Source organism: Trematomus bernacchii, unplaced genomic scaffold, assembly GCF_902827165.1.
Source record: "Trematomus bernacchii unplaced genomic scaffold, fTreBer1.1, whole genome shotgun sequence".
Classification (NCBI taxonomy): Eukaryota; Metazoa; Chordata; class Actinopteri; order Perciformes; family Nototheniidae; genus Trematomus; species Trematomus bernacchii.
The window spans coordinates 1,028,335-1,051,721 of NW_022987683.1; the positions used below are offsets into that span (position 1 = coordinate 1,028,335).

General features: G+C 40.0%; 2 protein-coding genes across 2 annotated transcripts in view; both read left to right on the top strand.

Moving 5' to 3' along the window:
- The window catches only part of chrnb1 (cholinergic receptor, nicotinic, beta 1 (muscle)), a 35,349-nt gene extending 33,783 nt beyond the window's left edge, over window positions 1–1,566 (top strand). The window contains exons 10-11 of the mRNA XM_034136400.1: window positions 167–314; window positions 1,194–1,566. Coding sequence (XP_033992291.1) covers window positions 167–314; window positions 1,194–1,340 — 295 coding nt within the window. The 3' untranslated portion in view covers window positions 1,341–1,566. The remainder of the gene's footprint in view (window positions 1–166; window positions 315–1,193) is intronic.
- Window positions 1,567–6,142: 4,576 nt separating this feature from the next.
- chrnb1l (cholinergic receptor, nicotinic, beta 1 (muscle) like) lies at window positions 6,143–20,475 on the top strand. Its single transcript, XM_034136401.1, has 11 exons — window positions 6,143–6,233; window positions 8,492–8,625; window positions 8,723–8,767; window positions 9,112–9,221; window positions 10,035–10,143; window positions 10,215–10,362; window positions 10,483–10,668; window positions 11,133–11,356; window positions 11,448–11,626; window positions 20,041–20,179; window positions 20,335–20,475. Exons 1-11 carry the CDS (start codon window positions 6,143–6,145, stop codon window positions 20,473–20,475), a joined length of 1,506 nt encoding a protein of 501 aa, XP_033992292.1.
- Window positions 20,476–23,387: the final 2,912 nt, after the last annotated feature.

Below are 23,387 nucleotides of genomic sequence, written 5' to 3' on the forward strand. Positions count from 1 at the left end.
GCCTCGTAAACGCTTGACTATTTTACAGCTTTTAATTAGTCTGGTCTGACATCTGCTCGCACATTGCTACATTCTGCAAGCCCCTGTTTGCCTTTGTTCTGTTAGATGTTGACCTATAAAATGTTGCTTCATGGTTATGGTTGTTGTTCTGTGTGTTGTCGTTAAGGTATAATCCAGAGGGGATGGTTACAGATATGAGAAAGTTCATTGACGGCCCCAGTAGCTACCTGAGTCTACCCGAAGAGCTCAAGTCGGCCATGGACGCCATCACTTATATCGCTGAGGCCCTGCAGGCGGAGAAGGACAATGATGCTGTAAGTTTCCCTGTCCGAATTCGCTGTAATTCTCTTCAATGTTTTTTTTAAAGGTCATGCACTTTTTGATGTCTTTTATACATAAATATGTGTCCCCGGTGTGTCAGGGAACTCACGAACCCTCTCTCTTTTCGGCCAGCAGCTACTGACCCAGAATCAGAACTGCTCTAATGGCGCTTTTCCACTGCAGGACCTAGCACGGCTTAGTACGGTATGGTTAGGCCTTGGTAGGCCAGGCTCACTTTATGCTGCGTTTCCATTACAGTGTAGTTACTGGGGTAGTAACTATAGTAACGCAGTGTAGGCGGGGCGATCGGCTGTTCGGCGGGCGGAGAGACGCTGCATAAAACTGCCGTGACGTCATCTTCAATGCGAACCACAAAACCAAAACATTAGCCGTTAGCTGTTAGCACTCAGAGCTCACACCTCCGCATATCTGTTCAGAAACTAGACAAAAGTTAAACAAGTACAAACCACAGACTGTCTGTGTCATGGCGAATACAGTCGCTGGTTTATTTATGTCTGTAGGCCGTTGTTGTGAGTGTGGACGGAGCATATACAACGTTAGCTTAGCCTGATCGATCCGATCTCCATTCAGAAAAACACGCATTTTAAAAGGTTTTTCGCCTGCCGTCTTTGAAACGTGTATTCCAATTAAATCACGCAGTGGAAAAGCGCCATAACAGGGCTGAAACAGAGGGATATGAGGGATGTCTAAAATGCATGATCTGTTTGGTATTTTGACCAAAACACATCATAGACACGTTTTTTATTTCAAAAGAGCCATGTCTAAATGTCTTTCCCCGCCATCCAACCAATTATACTACCTCATATTCACTCGTTAATTTTTCTCTTTTTCACGGATCCCCCCTCCTCCAGCTGAAGGAGGACTGGCAGTACGTGGCCATGGTGGTGGACCGCATGTTCCTCTGGATCTTCGTCGTCATCACCACCGTGGGGACTTTGGCCATCTTCGCTACCGCAAGTTTTAACCACACGCCCACCGACCCCTTCAAAGCCCCCTGAGGCTGCAGGACATTTGGTGTTCTTGAGCTCTTGATTTACCACCTCAGCAAATACAGAAGAACCAATTTCATGAAGTTTGCGAACAATTTTGACACTCATAAGTACATGCACGACACTAGCCGAACTAGCAACAACACCTCATCAAGCACTTTCAATTTACTTTCTTTTATCTGACTTGCTACCAAAGATTACCTCAAGATGTTCATTTGCCTTTAGCTTAAAGAGTGAAATGTTTTCAAATGTTGAAATAAATCCTTATATAAAAACAATTTGTAGGTTTCCATTGCGTCAGTTCTTTGCTGTTTCAAAGTGGACAAAATTGGAAAATAAGCGATATTTTAAGACATTAAGCCTGAACAGAAAGGCATGTATCTTAATTATCTACCTAGCCAAGCTCTAGGTTATCCGAATTAGCTTTCAAAACACTCTTAAGGTTTTGTCTCCATTCAACCTCTACCTGCAAGTAAATGCAAATGAATGAACATCTGGATTTTCCACAGCTGAATGACCTACAGTGTTCAAGTTCTCAGCCTTTATCACAGGGAAATGCATTGCCAATAACTATATGTCTTCAACATAGATATATTTAAAGGGGACCTATCATGCAAAATGCACTTTTTGATGTCTTTTATGCATAAATATGTGTCCCCGGTGTGTCAGGGAACTCACGCAGCGTCAGAAAATAAAACCCTCTCTTTTCTTCCGTACCCAAATCTCTAAAAACGGGGATACAACGGAGCTGATCCAGATTTGCGTCCGATATGACGTAATATCGGAAATGTGGACCCACGGCACCATCAGAAACGTTGCTATCAGAAACAATGCCCGACTGTTTTGGACGTAATATGGTCGTGTTTACATTAGCATCGCTAAAACTCAGAGCTAACCTGTACTGGAGAGCATGTGTGTGAAGAAGCTGGATATAAAAAGGAACTCACCTTGTGGTATAACCGGCAAGAGAGAAAGCCTTTCTTACTGTTTCAGAAATAATCCTTGATAATCCATGATATGGCGTTTCATCACGGCAGTATTTCGTTTAGACAGTATCTGCCGGGTCCTGCATGAGCTCAGCCCCCTCCTTTTCTATTTTTTATACCCAAAATCAGCTCTTTTGAAACAGGAAGGGAAATAGAGGGATATGAGGCATGGCTAGAATGGGTTATCTGTTTGGTATTTTGAGCAAAACACTTCATAGACATGTTTTTTATATATTTCTATATATCTGAGACCTATGCTATTGCCTAAAAATTGCATGATAGGTGCACTTTAAAGTAGCCAAAACTGCATCATGTGTTACAGGCCTTTGATATTGCATGAAATATACCAATATGTCATCTGTATAAAAGTGTGTTTAGCTCTAGTAGGACTCTGGGTCTGAAGAGTGTGGAACGGATCCAAAGCTGGATATTCATACGTGGTGTTCACACATAAACACCAGGACAAACCAGATGCTATAATGAGCACGCTGTATGCCTTTCATTTGGCTGTGTCAGAATGTGCTGGAGTGTGGCACATGCTCCACGGATATTTCTGCGACCGTAGTAATCCGCTTTGTATTTTCGGCGCTAGTGTATGTGTGCACGGAGGCTATTTCTATGTCTGGGTGCAGGCCAACTCAAGTCACCAGCTGCACCAATAGCCTGTGGAATTCCCATTATATAGAAGACCTGTGCCTCTCAATATCTAGTAGACAAACACAATACATACATACTTTTTCTATCACGTGACATTAACACACCTGCCATTTTGTGGTTTAAAAAAAAGTAAAGATCTAAAGGGAAGTTGTCAAAGGCTCCATCTGTTGTCAGAATGCTGCTGTGAGTTGCGACCAGTGGCGTTTTTATATGTACAAAAGTGGTGGGGCACAAAAAACGTAGATGTCTATATATAAGCTTCTGCAGTGACGTGCAGTGAGGTTCATGGCTGGTGAGGCACTGGCACTGACTCTTCAGGTTTACAAATATTATATTTTGACCTAAACCAAAATATAATATTATTTTCAAAAGCTTTTTTTGTCTGATGCTTCGATTAATTTTAAACAGACAGTTCAACAAAAGGATACCCAAAAAATGTAATTTTATCATTTAAATATTGAATTGTTCTCTCTTAGTAAGATCCCATTTTCAATCAAATTGCGGTCTTACCTTGACTTGAAGATGAAGTCCATTTGCCTATCCTTCTGGACAAAAATGTCTATAACTTTTTTGTAAAAGTCCTCCTTATGTTCTTGTAGTTTCAAAAGTCTATCATAAATCTAATCCATAGATTTATGATAAAAAAATTATAAAAGTAGGGTAGACATGTGGATGTTATCCGGCTGATCAAAACGTGCATTTATCTAACAGGTACGTTTCCCACAGATCTTATTTCCAGCTATTTTCTAAAATCCTCTGGAGAAATCTCATTGCTTTTTTGTCGAGGGAAGCCATGCGCAGCTTACTTCCTGGTTTTAGGACGCGTCACTGCAGCTCTCTCGTCTCCTCTTCACACACCACACTTTTCGCGGCACACGTACTTACAGCCAATCAGCTCTGAATGATTTGAGATGACGTATGGTGGGGATGGTAGCTCCATGCCCCTCTGGTCATTATTTTTTTGCCACACACATTTCATTACAAAATACTCTGAGCATGCGCAGTGTAGTTTTTACAGTCACCGTTCACTTCACAGCGAGAGGAAGGGGCACGATCAGGTTTTGTCCCACATGGCTCTAAACAGCTCAATAGGCACACACTGTGACTGTAGACACACTAATTAGAAGAACACAGACTAAAACAGCAATGTACAGACGAATCAGATGATTAAACATGATCTTAAAATATATTTTATATATTTTTTTATTTATTTTTTTGCATTTTTGTAATCATTATTTGTAATACTTTCTGCTGACACTAGGTGGGGCTGTGCCCCACCTGCCCCTAATGACCAGTCGCCACTGGTTGCGACCAACGCTTGTCACTTGCCTGCTCTGCTATTTATAATCCTACACACACAGACACACACTGTCAGAGGTTACTGGACACTGCTGCATGGGCTGTGTGTACATACACTCTTGCATATATTGTATGCAGTTTAATATGAAGGATTTGCAGTCATTGTTTAAGGCTCATTGTGGCAAGAGTGCCGATAGAACTTAATTACTACAGATCTGGTTAATTCTGGTTTGAATTGCAGCTTATTAGGTATGTTTGACCTTGCATGAAACTGTAGCATTGAGAAGACAGGCTATTCAACAGATACACAAAACACACATTGGTTATTCTGACTAAGTGTCCGCATGCAGGAGGGAAAGTTGGAGGAATTTTCCCAGCCTGGGGTCTGATTTATGGCCTGTTTGTGCTCCTGCAGTGGAATCCCTGCCCAGCATGTGGGAGGGAGGATGGTATGAGAGAGAGTAAGTACTGGGAAGAAGGTGATGATTTTCTTATCTTGTATAACAGACTTTAACTTCACGACCCTTGAAATACAGACATGACCTTGATTAAAGCGACATATCCAAGAGTTCATTGCAAGGCCTTTGCCTCATTGATCGTAACACTTGTAGTCTTCACGTCTCCTTCTCACCATCTCTATGGCAACAACGTCCATCTCTATTTTTACATCTTACTGGAAACGCTTATATGCTCTTGCTTCTCGCTCACTCTATATCAGCAAGACTGAGATGCTCTTTCTCTGCTCAAACTCATTTTTCACACCGCTGCTGCCAAAATGTTTGGAAGTTTTTGGAGTCTGCTTCCATAACTTCATCCTGCAGGTTTTCACTCCCCAGCATCTGTACTGTAGATTTGAGCCTTTTCTGCTCTTCTATCTGCATTTTTGTATTTTAATTTGAGGAACTCTCATCACTATAGTAATATCAAAGTTATGGTAATTCCAGGTTCCATCTAAACTATTTGGTAAGCAAATTAAAGCATCTTAGATTATATGTGCAATTGGGTTAGGGTTAGGGTTAGGGTTAGGATGCTGGAAAAATTAACTTTTGAAAAATGTTGCCTTTCATTTATTGTGTACATTTTAGTCAATAGGTCAAAGATTAACATTGATTTAAAAACCAACAGCCCATCATTTTTACATATATTTTATAACAACTTATAGAATTCTTGAGAACCAATTCCACCCTGTGATACAATGCACAGCTTTGATTCCACTTTTGTGACCAGTAACAATGTAGCACAATGAAGAGTGTGTGGAAATTAATATGTGAAGGGATGAAGGGAGGAAGAGGAGATTAAGATTGAACAGGAGAGAAGGGGAGACTTCAATTAAAGGATGATGAAGGCAATAAAAGGGAAATTATCAAGAGATGCCACCTATAAACAACTTCAGCTCCGAACCACTACCAATCATTCTTCATCCAAAGAGAAAGTCCAACATTCAATGAACTCCATGACCAATTGTCCTCCCCCCCCCCCCTAAAATATCTCCTTTGTCATAACCCATACCCATTCCTTTACCCCATCCCACCCCCTCCACTTACTCTTCACAGCAGTGAAAACCACACATTGGCGAGCACCAACAGGTGCCTGCCCCAGTACAAACACATTCCGCCCTCTTGTCACTCCCAGCGTGCCCACCCAATCAGGCCGTGGTTTCACCCATGGCCACAAAGACACGCAGGGAGACAGAGAGCTGACAGAGTGTGCTGCTGAAGGTGCTAACGAGCTGCAATCCAGCTGAAGGTGTGCATGTAGCTAAGAGCCAGAAAGGTGTTTCTTTTCAGGACGCTGTATCGAGGGTTCTAGAGGAAAGCGCAGTTGGGACAAAGTGGGGCCTTTGATTGCATATAAACATTTTAAGATGTCATGATTGGACCAATGAAGATGAGGACGATCATTCATGCAAGGATGAACGCATTGATCATCGTATGCAGCTGCCTTTGCATCACTTTTACCGGTAAGGACATTTTATGCGGAGCTTGTTGCAATGTTTGGGCATATCTGTATATATGAACATTCACCCGATCAGAATTGAACTCATATCATTTCTAGTCACTGTTACTACAGTAAATGTTTATCCTTAATTTTGTTTTCTGTTATTTTTATCCCTGTGTATATTCTCATGTTTATTGTCTGTGTTTCTCTCTTATTCTGGTGCTGCTATTACACATGAATTTCCCTATGGGGATCAATAAAGATCTATCTTATCTTATCTTTCTCGGTTTGAAATCAACTGATATTGTTTAGTTTTCATTATATTTGATCAAACTGAATGTATGTTCCTTAATCTAATTCGTTGTACAAAAGAGGTGTAGCATTTGTTGGCTCTAATATTGCAAACCCAATGTCACGTTTAAAGGTCCCCTATTATACTCTTTTTCATCAATATATTATAGTCCTCAGTTATATACAAAACATGTCTCTGAAGTGTTTGGCTCGAAATACCAAACAGATCATGCATTGTAGCATCCCATAAACCCCCATCAGCTCATTTTCATACAGGTTTTTATATACAAATAGAGGGGGTCTTTGTTCCTGAAACTTTCAGAATCTCTTTACACAGAGGGGACACATATGTATGTATAAAAGACATGAAAAAGTGGATGCTGCATAATAGGTGACCTTTAATGGTGAACTGTACAGTAACAAGGAGAGATAGGGATACGTTGAAAGAAAAACAAAAATGTTTCACAGAATCTGACCTTTAACCCAATATCAGGCTTGGGAAAACAAACAAATGCCCTGTGCTTGTTGGCGTCCTGTGGTGCAGTCTTCACATTCCTATGTCACACCAACACATCAGGCCTACCTTTTTACTTGTTTGGCTGCCTAGAAGATAGACCTTTCCATCTCTGTTTGTGAGGAAACACTTAAAAAGTTAAGCAGTTTTCTACTCAGGTTAACTTCATCAATTAAGATAACAAAATCTCACTGCTCTCCGTCAGTTCAGTTGGTATTGATTCCACCACTTCTATTCTTTGTGGATAAAATCATAATTAGAATCGATTTGCAACGCCTAGTTCTTATCAGAGCTCAGCTAAAGGGACCTTCTGATCCCTCAATGGGAGTAGAGTAAAAAGCTGCTTTTAGACCTCCGATGGGGTTGTAATACATTGTTCCTGTCCCCTCTTACACCTATGGCGATTTGAATTCCCCAAAGAGAACTGCCAACAGCATCAATACAGAGAGAGAAACAACCCTTAAAGGGGTAAATCACAGTAGAAAGAAGAACTTATGTCTCGTCAAATATTCATTAAAAGGCTAAAAAAAAACAAGACTGTTCCTGCGCTGGAACATTTAATGAATCATATTAACACATCATTGTTTGTTAATCAGTCTATTTTTGGCCCTGATGGAACTGGTATCCAAGACATCCCTTTGATCCCATCCCCCTGCTGCATATCAATTACATTAGCTCAGTCACCTTTGCTACCCATACGCACCTGACCTGCGTCTTTTGCATGTCCTCTCTGTCCTTCTCTGTATTTTCAGTACATTGTTTTCTTACATATCTTGGAGGAAGGTCAGTCCATCATCTTTTTTTATTGAAACACATCATGTAATGTCACACCTTTCCTCAAAGTCAATAAAGGTAGTAAAACCCAATTCATGTTCCCGAGACTCCTCTGCAAGGTAAACAGATCGAACTCTCATCATTTCTGTTCCGCATATATTTCCAGATTAAAGAGTAATAATGTGCGTATTAATACTATTACACTATGAGTCAGAAAACAGTCCACCCATAGTAAGTATACATGAGCATACAATATTTTTAGCATGGGTCATCCCAGTGGGAAATTAACCCCTGACTCACTGATCCACAGAGAACAAACACACTGTGGTCTTGGTGGGGGTCATGTGCTTTGGTTGTATTGTACCCTGTGTCATACCAACAGCTGTGGTCTTTCTCACTGATCTACTTGAGATCAGGCCCTGCTTCTGCTTTAATTTTTTTACTTTTTGCATTAAGTATATTCTTTATCAAATGTTATTTTGTACAACAATAGCAAGCCAATTGGAAGGTATTCAGAAATGATTGTCAAGCCAGTAATCCTCTTGTCAAAGCAATTTAAATTGGATGAAAAATATCACTCCCTTCTTCTCTTACTTTTACCAAGTGTTGTGTCTTGTTTCCAAGTTGTGTTGGCTCTTGGTTCATTAGGTATGGCTTTCCCCTAATGCTTCCTGTCTCTTTGCATCCACCCTTTCCTCCAGGAGCCTCGGATATAGAAAAGTTGCTCCATCAGAAGCTCTTCAAGAACTACAACATGAAAGTCAGGCCTGCTCGGAACTGGGAGGATAAGGTTATGGTACGAGTGGGAATGACGCTCTCTCAGCTTGTCAGCTTGGTAAATACAAACACACATCCACGCAAAAACATTGGTATGAATTATTATGATTATTTGTTAACTCCTTGTGTTTCATTTGCTCTCTATCCCACTACAGAATGAGAAGAACGAAGAAATGACGACCAACGTGTTCATGAATATGGTATGAAAACATTCATCCTCATCACTGAGCCATACTCTGCCGTCTTCTCTCTCCCTATCCACTGCTCCGCTTCTTAAAGGACTTGTCACTTACTATAACTAAAAATGATTTCTTGCTTTATCCCTCTTATTCTCTGACTCGCTCTTTAATTTCTGTCCCTCGCCCTCGCTATTTGAAACTCCCAACAGCTTGAGTGTTTGTGACAGTGTGTGTCTGGGTCAGTGGGATTGAAATGACTCGAAAAGACACAAGAGTGTGTGACAGATACATCTACTGTCTGCTCCACTATCCCTGTTATTAACTCTCTTTCTACTTGCTCCCTTTTGGTCTTCCTTTCTTCCCAGGCATGGATAGACTACAGGTTATCATGGAAACCTGAGGAATATGACGACATTGCAGTTTTGAGGATTCCTCCGAACAAGGTGTGGCGGCCTGACATCTACCTCATTAACAAGTGAGTGTCTTATCTTCGGGCAAATGTCCATATCAACCAGCATACAGTAACTAACAGAGGTTTTGCCAACAATTAAAAACACAGCGACGTAGCTCTATAGACGGCCATGTTGGTCTACCTTGGTCCACTGCTTGTTTGGAAAAGACAAATATATTCATTGTTTGGGGACACTTTATGGTCCATGATTCCCATGTTCTTCAAACGCCACCATGACGTTGCATTTGTTGTTTTGAATCAAATAACAATTGGTGAACTTGCAGTGGAGCCGAAATTCACACAATAACATTCCCATCAACCTCATTTCCTGTTACGAACCAAGTATCAAATGTTAGCATGATATAAGCTAACATGTTACAAACCGGCTAAACATCAGCATGTTTAAGTTGTCATTTCCAGAGTGTTAGCATACTGCCGTTAGCATTTAGCTTAAAGCACCGCTAACCTTATTTTTTAAAATCAGCCTTATTTTTTTTAATTGGCTGGCATAAAGGAGAAAATGCTTAAAATGAAGGGAATACCTTTGCATAGTGCTCTTATAAATGACAGAGATTAGGAGGGGCAAGATAATGATACATCTGTAACAGGCAAGAGTCATGTAGCCATATTGACTGATTTGCAATTTGCTTTTGACACGATAATAATGTTGTTAACAGATTTGTGTGTTGATAGATACATTTATGTCCCAGTACATCCGTACAGTATCAACAGTATACAGAAGGGAATTGTATTTACAGGGTCCAGGTTGTAGAATGACTTGTCAATTATCATGGTATGCTAACATGTGCACCACATTTTTTTATTTTCTCCCTACAGTAATGATGGCCAGTTTGACGTGGCTCTGTACGTCAACGTCTTGGTTTACAGTGATGGGACAGTCAACTGGCTTCCCCCAGCCATCTACCGCAGCTCCTGCTCTATAGAGGTAGGCTATTGTTAAAAAAGCAATACCATGTGTTTTTACTCAACAATATATCATTATATCCACTCCCATAGGTATCGTACTTTCCATTTGACTGGCAGAATTGCAGCATGGTTTTCCGCTCGTACACCTACGACGCCTCTGAGGTGGAACTGCAGTACTTTCTGGACGAGGAAAATAAAGAGATTCAGGAGATTGTTATTGATGAGAACGCTTTCACTGGTTGGTGCCTACATTGACCTCATCCAGAACCTAAAGCCCAGTTTTTTTAGCACCTTATAATATTGCCTCTATATACTCTTAGTAACACATATTCCACCTTGTACGTCTCTTTCTTTACAGAAAACGGAGAATGGGCAATCTGTCACAAACCCTCCAGAAAGCACATTAAGGAGGACTTGTACGAGGACATCACTTTCTACCTCATTATTGAGAGGAAGCCTCTTTTCTACATCGTCAACATCATCATGCCCTGCATCCTCACCATGGTGTTGGCTATATTTGTCTTCTACCTGCCTCCTGGAGCAGGTCAGTACATCTGACATGTTTTGACACTGACTACACATCACTAAGACAGGATGTAGGAAAGGAGACTCTGCCTTGATGCATTGTCTTATGTCATGAGAAGAAGCATGAGTCCAATACATACTACATCAGAAGGCAGACAAACCTTTGAAGGAATGTATTGATACATTACAGATTGAAGGAAAGTGACCTTGTACAGGAATGCACTTTGTCAATCTTTGGCATTGTAGAGCCTGATTGCAAAGCAATGTTTTACTGACATAGCGAAAAATATGGATTTACCAGGAAGCTAAAGGATTGATGACAAGTTTTAGCATAAACTCGATTCAGGTCATATGTGACAGTGTTACATTGGGAAGTTGTCAACCATCTTTAAAGATAAAGCTGATTCATTAATTGCAACAAAAATGTAATGTAACCATGCAGTTGGGGTTTGCTGTTAAAATGTATCTCCCTGTTGTCTGCAGGAGAGAAGATGACTCTTTCCATTTCGGTTCTCATCGCTCTGACTGTTTTCATGCTCTTATTGGCGGACAGGGTCCCTGAGACTTCCCTTGGAATCCCAATAATTGTCAACTACGTCATGTTCACCATGATCCTGGTTACTTTCTCTGTCATCCTAAGTGTTGTTGTCATCAATTTACACCACCGAACGCCCAGTACACACATTATGCCCAACTGGGTTCGAACGGTGAGGCAAAAACATTCTATGAGCAACCATCCAGGCTCTTGTAATGCCTTCGAGAAACCCTGGTCTCACAGATGTCTTTATATTATGACAGGTATTCATTCACTTCCTGCCTAAGTACATCGGCATGGCAAGGCCAAAACCAGAAGAACCTATGTTGAAAGAAGATTCTAGTGATGACTCTCCCAACCCATTCTTCAATGGTAGGCAGCCTGGAGGAGAGTACTTCTTTCGCAAGATCAACCCTGATCTCGTCCTGCCGTGGAGAGAAAGGTAAGGATACATTTACATCATGCCAATTACTCTAAATTACAAAGTATATTGGAACTGGCAATTTGTTTAGTAGGTAAGGTGTTTTCCAATAACTCACAAACTGGAATAAAGTTAATCTGGTTATTCAAAGAAAGTATCCACAATAAGTTTGTTAGCACACATTGAACATGTCAAATATGTCCTCTTTAATTGTCACACATGATCATGCACACAGCACACACAGTGAAAGTTGACCTCTGCATTTAACCCATCCTAGTATTAGGAGCCGTGGTATGGTAACTCCTTAGAGTACAACTTATTCTTGACAATGTACAGTGTAATAACTGTACCAATACATTTAAATATAAGGAATCAAGGTTTTTTTAACCAACAGGTCCATAATATAATGTGTTATACTGCATTAGGACTGACGGAACTACAATCTGATGCAGATCTCCTAAGGATCCCTCATGGGGACCTTTACATCTGAAGTATGGCAATTCCACACATTTCATCTAATTGGAAAGAACCATGAGAAAAAGATGGTCTGCATTAAGTCAATGAAGCCAAGCTGCTTCCAATTCCTAATTAGGAGTCAGTCCCTACACCCTGCTCGACAGGAGATCTCAATTAACCTGCAGTCAACTCAGGGGAACTGTGACATTCAGCTCAAATATATGGGGAAAAGGAAATGACGATTATCAAATAATGAGGGATATTATTTCAATATGTTTGCATTGATTCAGTGTGGATTTGAGGTTTTCCAGCTTTGTTTTCTTGTGACGGTGTCTTTTTCTCAGGTCTGTCTTGCAGCCAGGGAATCATAAGACTGCCGAACTAAAATATATATTTTTTTAAAAGGACTTTAGAATGAAGGGGGTTTCAATAAAATAATAGGGTATGAAATAGTTCTAAGACGGCCCTGATACAGGGTTACCTAGTGGAAAGTTTTGTATAAATATTCTCTCCAGTTAGGTTTTCAGAATGATCAAAGTCACCCTAGTTAAAACAACATTTCTAAAGGGCATAAAAACCAGCTGGCAATATCTGCTCAGATGATGCTTGCATTAAGTGGCGGAAGGATCAGCATGTTGGTTTCTCTTCCTCTCTTAAGCCCTAAACAAAAGGCATCCTCACTCTCTGATTGGCTGAGATGGAAATGCACCAAGCTGCTCTCAATTCCTAATTAGGAGCCAGTCCACACACCCTGTGCAACAGGTGATCTGAATTACCCTCTAATCAACTCAGTGGAATTGTGACATGCAGTCAAAATTAATTGGGCCGCAAAAAATAAAACAAATTCTGAACTGTAATAAATGTGCCCTTACTTGTGTGCAAATGCTGTGACTCCTAAGAGGAACCAAGGTCTTTCTGTGGTTGAGTTTTTGAGAGATAAAGTGCCAAAAAACTAATACCTGTCAAGACTGTTAAACACCAAAGACTTGAAGTAATCCCTATCAGTGTAATTCATCTTCTTTCCAGGCTGTGATACGCTGATCCTGACAATACAGCAGAGAGCCATTTCTATTAACGTTAATAAAACCAAGTGCAGCCATGAATCTTCTTTTTAAGGAAGTGCCAAAGTGTGAAAGTTGGATTTGATGCCAGGCTAGCTATTACAGTAGAGTACACAGCGTGCTAGACTTGGCAGGATTACAGCCATCTCCACAGCAGCTCAGAGAATCTGTAACCGTGTGTGCCCTTTATTCAACCCTGTTTAATACAGCTATATGAAAGGTAGCCTGAAGGATCAATTGGAAAGATTAATGAGTATGTCGTGTGTATGTGCATTAGGATATCTTGAATCATGCAAGCGGCAACATCCAGGTTTAAGTGCCTTAAACTTGCATTTTTTAATATCAAGGGGGGACTCCTCTGTTTTAAATAAAGGCCAATTGTTTAGAATTCTATGAGAAAATTACCCGATTTCTCACTGGATTTATTACCTCGAGACATTTTGAAAACCGGCTAAATCAGCATATCGACATTACGAGGTTCATGTTGTAAATGTTAAGATGCTAAAGCGTTGTTTTAAAACACAACAGCATGCACATACCTTTTTTTCCATGCTAAAAACGTGAAAACAACATCACTCCGTAGCTTGGTACCGGACTGAATTATCTAAACTTTTAGACGGATTCCCATGAACAACGATTGTAACTTTTGACTTTGATTGTAACTTAGGACATTTGTTACTGGGTGCGAAATACCTCCACAGTTCATTGGATGGTCACAACATTGGACATTTGATCAACGAGCTGACATGATCTGAGCATAGGATGAGTCCCTACACTGAAAAAACTGAGACGTTGATTTTAATTAAATGTATTATGTCAACAAATTACACATAATTGTATTAGGTTAGTTGAGTGTAATATTATTGCTATCAACTAATACTAATATGTGTAATTTGTTGACATAATACATTTAATTAAAGTCAACGTCTCAGTTTTTTCAGTGTATTCTGTATATGCAGGGTATACCAATGTCTTCACTCTGGCTAATCTACACCATCTGTACCAGTAGGCCTCAGCCTTGCCAACATTGGCCTTATAAACAGCTCCAGCCCTCTGAACCAGACCCTTTTTGCTGGGCATCTCTCATCCCGTTCCAAAGGCATCATATTCATTCCCGTCTAAGCCCCACACCCGCGGCCCACAGTCGCCAGCCTCTAAGCCTCTGTTTAGGTTGGACATTAGGGGTTAATCCCCCAGAAAGGAGGTGGAGAGATTGCGAGGAGCAGATAGGGATAGATGAGTGGAAGGGAAAACCGGTGTTGAGTGATAGGGGCAGGGGGGGGAATTTGGCGTTTTTGATGTGGCGGAGACGGTGGTCAGACCCCATCATCCCGTCTGTGTCGGCTGGTTTAGCTTTTATTCTGTCAGAGGGCTGGTTAAAGCCAGTTGGTGTCCTTTAAAAACACATTTATGAGAATAATCTGCATGTTTGAGGACGCTTAACTCCATTTTAAAACACTGTAAGTGCTGTGAAGTTACTAAGTACATGCACTCAAGTACTCTACTTAAGTACACTTTTGAGATACTTGTACTTAACTTGAGTATTTCCATTTTATGTACTGTAACTTTGTATTTCTACTCCACTACAATTCAGAGTTAAATATAGAGTAGTAACTTAAGTTACTTTGCAGATATAGATTAATGATAAACAATATGATCAACACTTAAATAAGCCTTTAGTTATACCTGGATTAAATTCACATGCAACCCAACAGTACATTTATTAATTAAAGTTAGTTTCACCTTTACCAGCGTGATAAACACATCAAAACATCAATACTTATAATCAAAACATATATGATGTGATCTGCCAATCTGCATATGGAGAACTTTTACTTTTGATACTTTAGGTATATTTAGATGCCAATACTTTTCTACTTTTACTTGAGTATCATTTTGATTACTGGACTTTTACTTGTAGAGTAGTCCTACACTTTCTACTTTTACTTAAGTACAAGATCTGAGTAATTCTTCCACCTCTGAAACCAACACTGTACATGTGCTTGTGTGAGGGTGTGTTTGTGTGTGTCATGGTGAGAGAGGCTCCATGCATCAGCAGTGTAAAGCTGTGGAATGTGATTGGCACGCAGCGTGTGGAGCAGCGCGCTCAGCGCCGCTCAGCCCTGAGCTGTGGCCACACACACACACAGAGACACACACACACACACTTACACAACACCATTCCTGCAGGAGCTCTTGGTCCCTCGTTTTTATTGTCCCGCAGTCCATCTGTTGTCACGCTGTCTCTCTGGGACCCTGATAAGTTGTCCCGCTCCCTCACTGACGCCTTCCCCTCTCTGGTGCCGGAGGGGCAGCACGATCGTGACGACCTTAACTCAATGTCTAGGGGACAGGTAGCACAGGAAGTTTAAATAACCTTTGCAAAAAATCGGACCAATAGATTATCTTTAACAGAGATGGAATGGAAGCATATCATTTTGCAATAGCTACAGTATGTCCACATTCACATTTATCCATGCATTTATGCGTTTATGCATTTACACAAACACGACCTCACAAACACGTGACTTTCAACAAAGGTTTTAGCTTCGTTTTCTGTATAATTGTATTTTACCAAGTGAGTGGGGTCTTGAATACACACACTACATTCACAGTTAAACATGACACAACATTTTCCTTCCTCACCAACACAACATAAGGTAAAAGTCAAGAAAGAAAATGTACATACATAAAAAATATACTGTATTTGAAACAATAATACATACATACATTTGTTTAGGAAGGTAGATGAAAAATGGTAGTCATCGACTAATGTATGCATGCCTTTTGATGCAAAGTAAAAAAGACTTTGGCAGGACTGATATTCAAAGATCACAAACATGCAACTGGAAATTCAATTTTTAGTACCCAGAAAATAAGATACCCACCTGCATGGCATTTATTATTTGATGACAACGTTTTAACTTCCAAAAAGCTGTGGCTGCATAGGGTTGGGATATGTCTGTGTACCAACGGACCGACCAACCAACGTTAAGCTGCTGGTTGCAGCGAAAATATGGTCTCTTAAAAAAAATGAACACAACGAAAATGTATTTGATTAGTCTGCAGAATCAAACCAAAAGATAACACCCAGCTCCCTCAGCAAACACAAAACAGGACACAAAGAAGATGAACCAATACAAGGAGTCCTTAAACGTATCATAAGTCAAAGGATGAGTTAACGGTGCTGTTTCAAGGTGGTATCAAAAAACCCCAATAAGGGTTTTATTGGATTTAAACTCAACAAAAGTAGAACCAGCCCGATCACTGGTTCTGGGAGACTTCAATTATTTTCAGCTGTTGGTAATTAGGCACACAGAGAGGGGCGTGGCAGACCTGAAACACAGTGAGGGGATTTTAGAGATTGAGATTGTTGTAGATTTCAAGAATAAAACTTGGATATTCCGTAACATTTGAGTGGTAAATATGTGGGGTGATAAGGTTTTTTTTTTTTTTAATACTTTATATTTATTGGCTTATTTCAGAGTATACACTTTGATTTTTTACATAGGCTTGATCTAACCTGAAGTGATGAAGCAATGTGATTTCTTGCAAAAAAAATTATCAAATAGTTTCATTGTGATCAGGATCTTTAATGAAATGGCTGTTACCCATTTTAAAATACACAAACTTAAGAAATAAATGAACATGACTAAAATAAATAAAATAGGATGTTGAGTTACAGTTTTCAGCTGACAATAAGGGTTTTCAAAACACACCCAAGTCTTACAAGAGGTGAAGGGTGAACGGGGTGATGGGGGGTGATGGGGGGTGATGGAAGCAGGAGGAAGTTAAATCTGTAACAAACAGTTAGCGCCTTCTTCGAGTGTGGTCGGACACGCGTCTCCGTGACCTCACCTGCTGTGTTAAAAAAGTATACGTGTTGGGTCAAGTATGCATAAATAAATGGATGAAGAGTGAGGGTGAATAATGAGGGTGTGAATCTACTTAAAGGCTACACATATATTCTTGGAGTTTCAAATGTTTTCATTGTAAAACCATCATGCATTGCTTTTTTCCATATAAACAATAACAAATCTCAAAAAACACGGGAAAGAAAAAAAAAATAACAGTAATAAGTAAAGAAAAATAAATTAATTAATTCAAAAACAATATATTTAAAAAATGTAAAACGTAATATTTATAATTGTACAATCAATTATTGAAACAAAAATAAAATTAATGACTTATTAAATGAACATAAGTTATTCCTTTAGTTATTGTTTATTTCAATAATGTAAATGTTTGATTATTATTATCAAAGTATTTTATAATTTATTAATTAAAAATATAAGCATTTTATAATTATATAAACTATTTGATTATTATATTAAATATTTGATTTTATATAATAATACCTAGCCCTAACCCTAATTTCATATGTATTTGATTTTAGTTTTTTATACCTTCTACATCATTTCAAGTGAATTCAGAGATGAATTTCTAGGCATGACGGCACTACAGGAACGCTGTCAATAGGACTCCCTCACAGCTCATATGTTTTGGTTTATGGAACAGCTGTTTGAAGGGAAGAATGAAGGAGGTCAAAGGTCATGGTATCACATGAATGTTGACCCAGCGTTGTGTCAGTGTGCTGCTGCTGTCACTCACCGTTGGAGGAGCCACATGAAGGGCCGCAGCGGTTGATTTGTCAGGAGCCAGAGGGCACACAAGGGCACATAGTGTACGCTACGAAGCGACAACACGGACATCTACGTATCTCTGCCCGTCCTTCACCTGACAGATAATGTCACCCATGGGTTGTTTTAGCAGAACCATGCTGTGCTGGTGACACTCACACATACATCTGAGCTTATTGAGCGTTTGTGAAGGGGGAAGCTGCATTTGTTAAAATCCACCAGAGGACATGCATCGGAATATTAGCATGGCACTACTCACAAGACATTACATTACATATCATTTAGCCGATGCTTTTATCCAAAGCGACTTACAATCAGTGCAAAAACAATAGAGATTCAAACTCCGAACAACAAGGAAAGTGCAGGGATATTCACTTCAAGCAAGCAATACCATATTAAGTGCTGGGTTGCGGTCGAATAGTCCATTTAGCTTAGGAACCTTCCTAACGGAGTGAAATGACCCGGAAGTCCCTCAGTGGCAGCCATGATAAGTGCCGTTCTAATTCTCTAGATGAAAGGAAAGGAGGTTTCAAACTTCCTTTATAACCTCCTTTAGCTTAGGAAGCACTGGACCTTCCTTTACGAAAGGAGAGGAGAAAATGCTGCCCCACAATGCCTTGCGGCCGCAGCATTTGCCGTCACACAACAGTCGGCCGTTCACGGAAACAACCGATTATGACAGAGAAATGATATCATGAAAGTTACGGTGCTTATTAAGCTTTTTAAAACGTATGTGGTAAGTTGCCAAAGTGCTTTGTTTTGAACGTTCATCAGTATTATAATCAAAAAGAGAAATATGAACGTTAGTTTTTACTGAAATTATCAAATAAAGTCAACATACAGTCTTTACTGAGCTGTGTGGGGTTTGTTCAACTTTTAAAATATGTTTGAATGGTGATATACACAGTGATAGATGTTAAGGACTAACGTTTATAATAAATACATTTGTATTGATTTGAAGATCTTTTCACAGTTCATACAATCATACGTATTGGGATCATTTGTATTAATGTGGACCGGAGGGAGAGGGTGACGAGCATAAGTTTCACTTTCCTTTTTTATTTCAATTCCAACTTTGGTCATGAAGAATATGTTTCTCTGTTGTCCCCGTTCATAAAGCATAAAACAACAGCATCAGAGCACGGTGCAGAGTCTCTAGATGAGTTTACAGTAGTCCCTCGTTCTTATTAAACATCCATGTTGTAGTCCGCTGTATAGAAAACTGTAGTTTCCATAGTTTCCCCACAGCAGCAGACGCACATTTATGACCTCTGCTGGCGCATCATAAACACGTTGGATAGTAAAAGTGCAGTCGGATTCTCTAAAGTACCGCAGTCTCTTCTCCGAAGTCCTTTTGAATTCTCCTATCCACTATCCCTTAACCCCGTGACGTTTCACTCAGAGGTCAAGGAATAGACGATAGGGATAGACGTTAGGAGCTGATTTTTTTATTATTCGACAACCCTGGTGAATAAGTTCCAAGGCCTAAATCAACCTTTGATTATTTCTTCTTCTCACCAATAGCTTAATTGCCATGGTACAATCGAAATAGATGCATTTTCAGTTTGTTTTGGAAGATATGCAGAGTTTCTGCTGTCCTGATGTCAATGGGGAGCTCACGTCACCATTTAGGAGCCAGGATAGCAAACAGGCATGTTTTTGAGGGGTACCTGGGTCCCAATCGCAGTGATGGAGTAGCAAGCCGATTGGCAGACGCCAAACGTAGTGCATGTGATGGAGTATATCATGGTTTAACCAAGGCCTGGATGAAGGAAGGGGCTGATCCCCTCACAGCTCGGTAGGCCAGCACCAGTGTCTTGAAGCGGATTCTTGCATCCACTGGCAGAGAAATAATCACTATTTCTACTATTTTTCATTTGTATATAAAAGTTTGTATATAATGATCATAAAAGCTCAAATATAAAATTATCTAATATATTAATCTTAATTGTACTGTTAAAAACTACAAATTAAAAGCATAAAAAAAAAAAATAAGTATCAACTTTTGGTCAGTGGCTATGGCTTGTGGCAAAAGTGAAAATCTAAATCAGTGCATAGAAACCATTGTAAAACAATAAAAAACCATTATTAGAAGTATTGTAAAGAGAGAAAATGCTTTTAACAGTGTATGTAAAAATAACAGGAAACACAAGTGTGGAAACCATCTTGGAATCTTAGCTAGATTTGAAAAGAGTTTGACCAAGACTAAATGTGTTGTTGCAGAAATGTCTTAATATCAATGCATATTCTTTCCCTACTTTCCCCGCTTGTTTCTCAGGTCTGAGAGCCCAGTGCAGCTCCAGCGGCTCCCGAACACTGACCGCTTTTGTCTGATCCTCCCCCCCCACCTGAAGTCAGCCATCGCTGCGGTGACATACATGGCCGAGCAGCTAAAGAAGCAGGACACGGAGGACACGGTGAGAGCAACACACTCTCTGTCAGGCAGCTTGTTATTCAGTCTGTCTGCAGCTCCAGGTCACACAGCGTCCCACACACTCTGATGTTCCTGTGTCATTGCATACACACAGTATTTGCTGAGTCACTGCTTACAGTAAGTCTGTGTTCCCTGCAGATAACAGGAGACTGGCAGTACATCGCCCTCGTGGCGGACCGCCTCTTCTTCTGGCTGTTTGTCATCATCACCACGCTGGGCACCTTGGCCATGTTCTTGGACGCCAGTTTTAACTACACCCCCGACAACCCCTTCCCATAGAAGCCAAAAACACAAGCTTGATACATTTTTCGGATGTCACCTCTTCTTATTGGTGATTTCTGAGACCTGACTTTCCATTAATACCGATTCCATATTTATGATGTCTGCCTGAAAATGTCATATTTGTGTCATATTTGCATAAAGTACCCGACATGATTAAGGATTCCATGTAGATGTATTGGTAATCAATTAATCAAGATGTACAGTACCTAGTTCCAGAGTTATGGGCGCATCAGGGTAAGAAGAGAGGCGGATGAAGTGATGTACCCATCATGCCTAGTGCCTACCGCACAAGCCTATGGGGGCAGTGTTATGATCTGGGGTTGCTGCAGTTGGTCAGATCTATAGGTTCAGCAACTTTATTTTCCCAAAGAGTGAGGTCAGCTGACTACCTAAATATACTGAATGACCAGGTCTTTCCATTAATACCGATTCCATATTTATGATGTCTGCCTGAAAATGTCATATTTGTGTCATATTTGCATAAAGTACCCGACATGATTAAGGATTCCATGTAGATGTATTGGTAATTGTAGTAACACTCAATGGTTTTTCATTCTTTTTTTTGTCTAAATGATGTATTTAACACATTGTGGTATCGGTTAATTGAGTCTTTCAATACATTTTTCTCAAAAGTGACATTGTCTGTTCCTTCTGTACTTACACAGTGATTGTTATGTTTGCCTGTGGGCAGTAGAGGGCAGTAACATGGTGTTCATTTAGAACACTGCAGTTCAAAGGGACTCAAAATGTACATACACTTCCCGTCCAAATAAAAAGTCACCAACTGGATTTAACTAAGCAAATATTTTAGAGCCTTCCATTGGATAATTACTGCAGTGATTGATATGTTTCAGCTGGCAACAAGTTATTAAACCCTACAGCTGATGTGGTGACTAGCTTATCATTTCTTAAACAGCCATGTCTGAAGACATCAATCAGTTTCAGAAGGGTCAAATTATTGGCCTGCATCAAGTAGAGATAACAACTAAGGAGGGTTAAGAACTGGCCAACGCATTATTAAAACCAAATCAATGAATCAAGATGTAAAGTACCTAGGTCCAGAGTTATGGGCGCATCAGGGTAAGAAGAGAGGCGGATGAAGTGATGTACCCATCATGCCTAGTGCCTACCGTACAAGCCTATGGGCAGTGTTATGATCTGGGGTTGCTGCAGTTGGTCAGATCTATAGGTTCAGCAACTTTATTTTCCCAAAGAGTGAGGTCAGCTGACTACCTAAATATACTGAATGACCAGGTCTTTCCATCAATGGAGTTTTTCTTCCCTGATGCGACTCTCCCATCATCAATACAAGATCTTGGCGGAAAATTCAAGCAACTCTGGACAGAAATATATTTTGTTACATTGCAGAAGATTATCGATATGATGCCCTGGCGACTGCGTGCCGCATTCAAAGCTAAAGGCCGTCCGACTAAATATTAGAGTGTGCAACTTTTTTATGAACAGGCAATATATTTCTACAGTTATTGTTAGGAGGATGGTCTCTGGATAAAGGTTTTATCCCTTATGTTCACCGATATACCCTTTCGAACATTGGCTTTATAAATATGTTGTCAGGATCTCGACACAAACTGATGAACCCAAATGCACGACCCAGAGACAAGGTCTTGAATGTAAACATTTTTTAAACATAATTTCACAGATCAGGTAATCCCTCTTAACAGAGTAGGTACTGGAAATAACAAAAGGCGCTCACAAGGAGGAAAAAACTAGCATAACAAAAAGAGAACTTAAGCCTACAAAATTAACAAAAGAAACAAAACCTGACATGAGTGAAAGCGATCCTTTCTGAGCTGAGGCTTGGCACGACCATTCGGAGAAACAAACAAGACGAACTGACACAGGACAGGGGAGAGACAGGACTATTTAAACATGAGGTGAGTGGGAACAGGTGGAAACAATCAGGGCGGGGCAGACACTGATGATGGCGGGAAAAACACACAAGGGGAGGAAGAAACGGCCTGAAATGAAAGACAAGAGGTAAGAACAAAATAAAACAGGAAATGACAGACAAAATACATAAACATAACTAACACATTTGACGAGACACAACATATGTAAAAATAAAAGAAAACAAACTATGTTTTGTTGGTGAATGACTATGAGTTAGGCAGCGTTAGTATACTACCTTAACTTTAGTATTAGAAGAAGTATAGTGTTCAGAAATCATGAAGGAACTTTCCTTTATTGACATGCTGTGGAACAAGATCTATTTTTATAAGTATGAAAACATTTTGAAGGGCTTTACAGGAAGTTGGATCTTGAAGAAATGACACACTATATGACTCAAATCCAGCATTTCTGACACAGTGAGGAAATAGGAAATAGGAATAGGAAACTATACGTGTTTTGAGGCCTCAGATACAATTTCTCATGTATTCTTGTGACTGTTTGAAGAGACCGTGATTTGGTCAGATGATTGTAGACTCTTTGAGTGTTGTTGTACGGAATGAATCATGAACTGAGGCAATACTGTCTTGACTGTCCAAAATGAGTGTCCAGTCAATCCCCAGGCAATAGGTGTTTAAAAAGCCATTGTTTTTCTATTGTATCGACTACAATGAAGCCTATCATATTAGCCCTTTTCTTTTAATCTGAGCCCCAATCTCACCTTCCCATTTAAAGTTTGTAAATCCAACAGTGAAATAAAAAAGAACCGGTCAACACCTGATATTGCATCAACGCTAGACTGACCGAAACTGGGTAAATCTGGACTCAGCACAATTGAAGCAGCGTACTGTGTTGTTATTAACTTAGTCTTACAGTAAAGTGCATTCCTGCGACACTGTAGTCATGTTCACGCTCACTGAGGTGCAGCACAAAGCCACAGAGCCAGTGATTGTATCCATTGTGTCCAAATATGTCTCCACCCTGCATGTAGCACTTGCCAA

Bases quoted from the DNA above. Each gene is read 5' to 3' on its own strand.
- chrnb1l (XM_034136401.1), top strand. From the start codon at position 6,143: ATGATTGGACCAATGAAGATGAGGACGATCATTCATGCAAGGATGAAC. The intron at 8,626-8,722 runs GTAAATACAAAC...ATCCCACTACAG, and splicing joins TCTCTCAGCTTGTCAGCTTG to AATGAGAAGAACGAAGAAAT. The intron at 10,363-10,482 runs GTTGGTGCCTAC...CTTTCTTTACAG, and splicing joins TGATGAGAACGCTTTCACTG to AAAACGGAGAATGGGCAATC.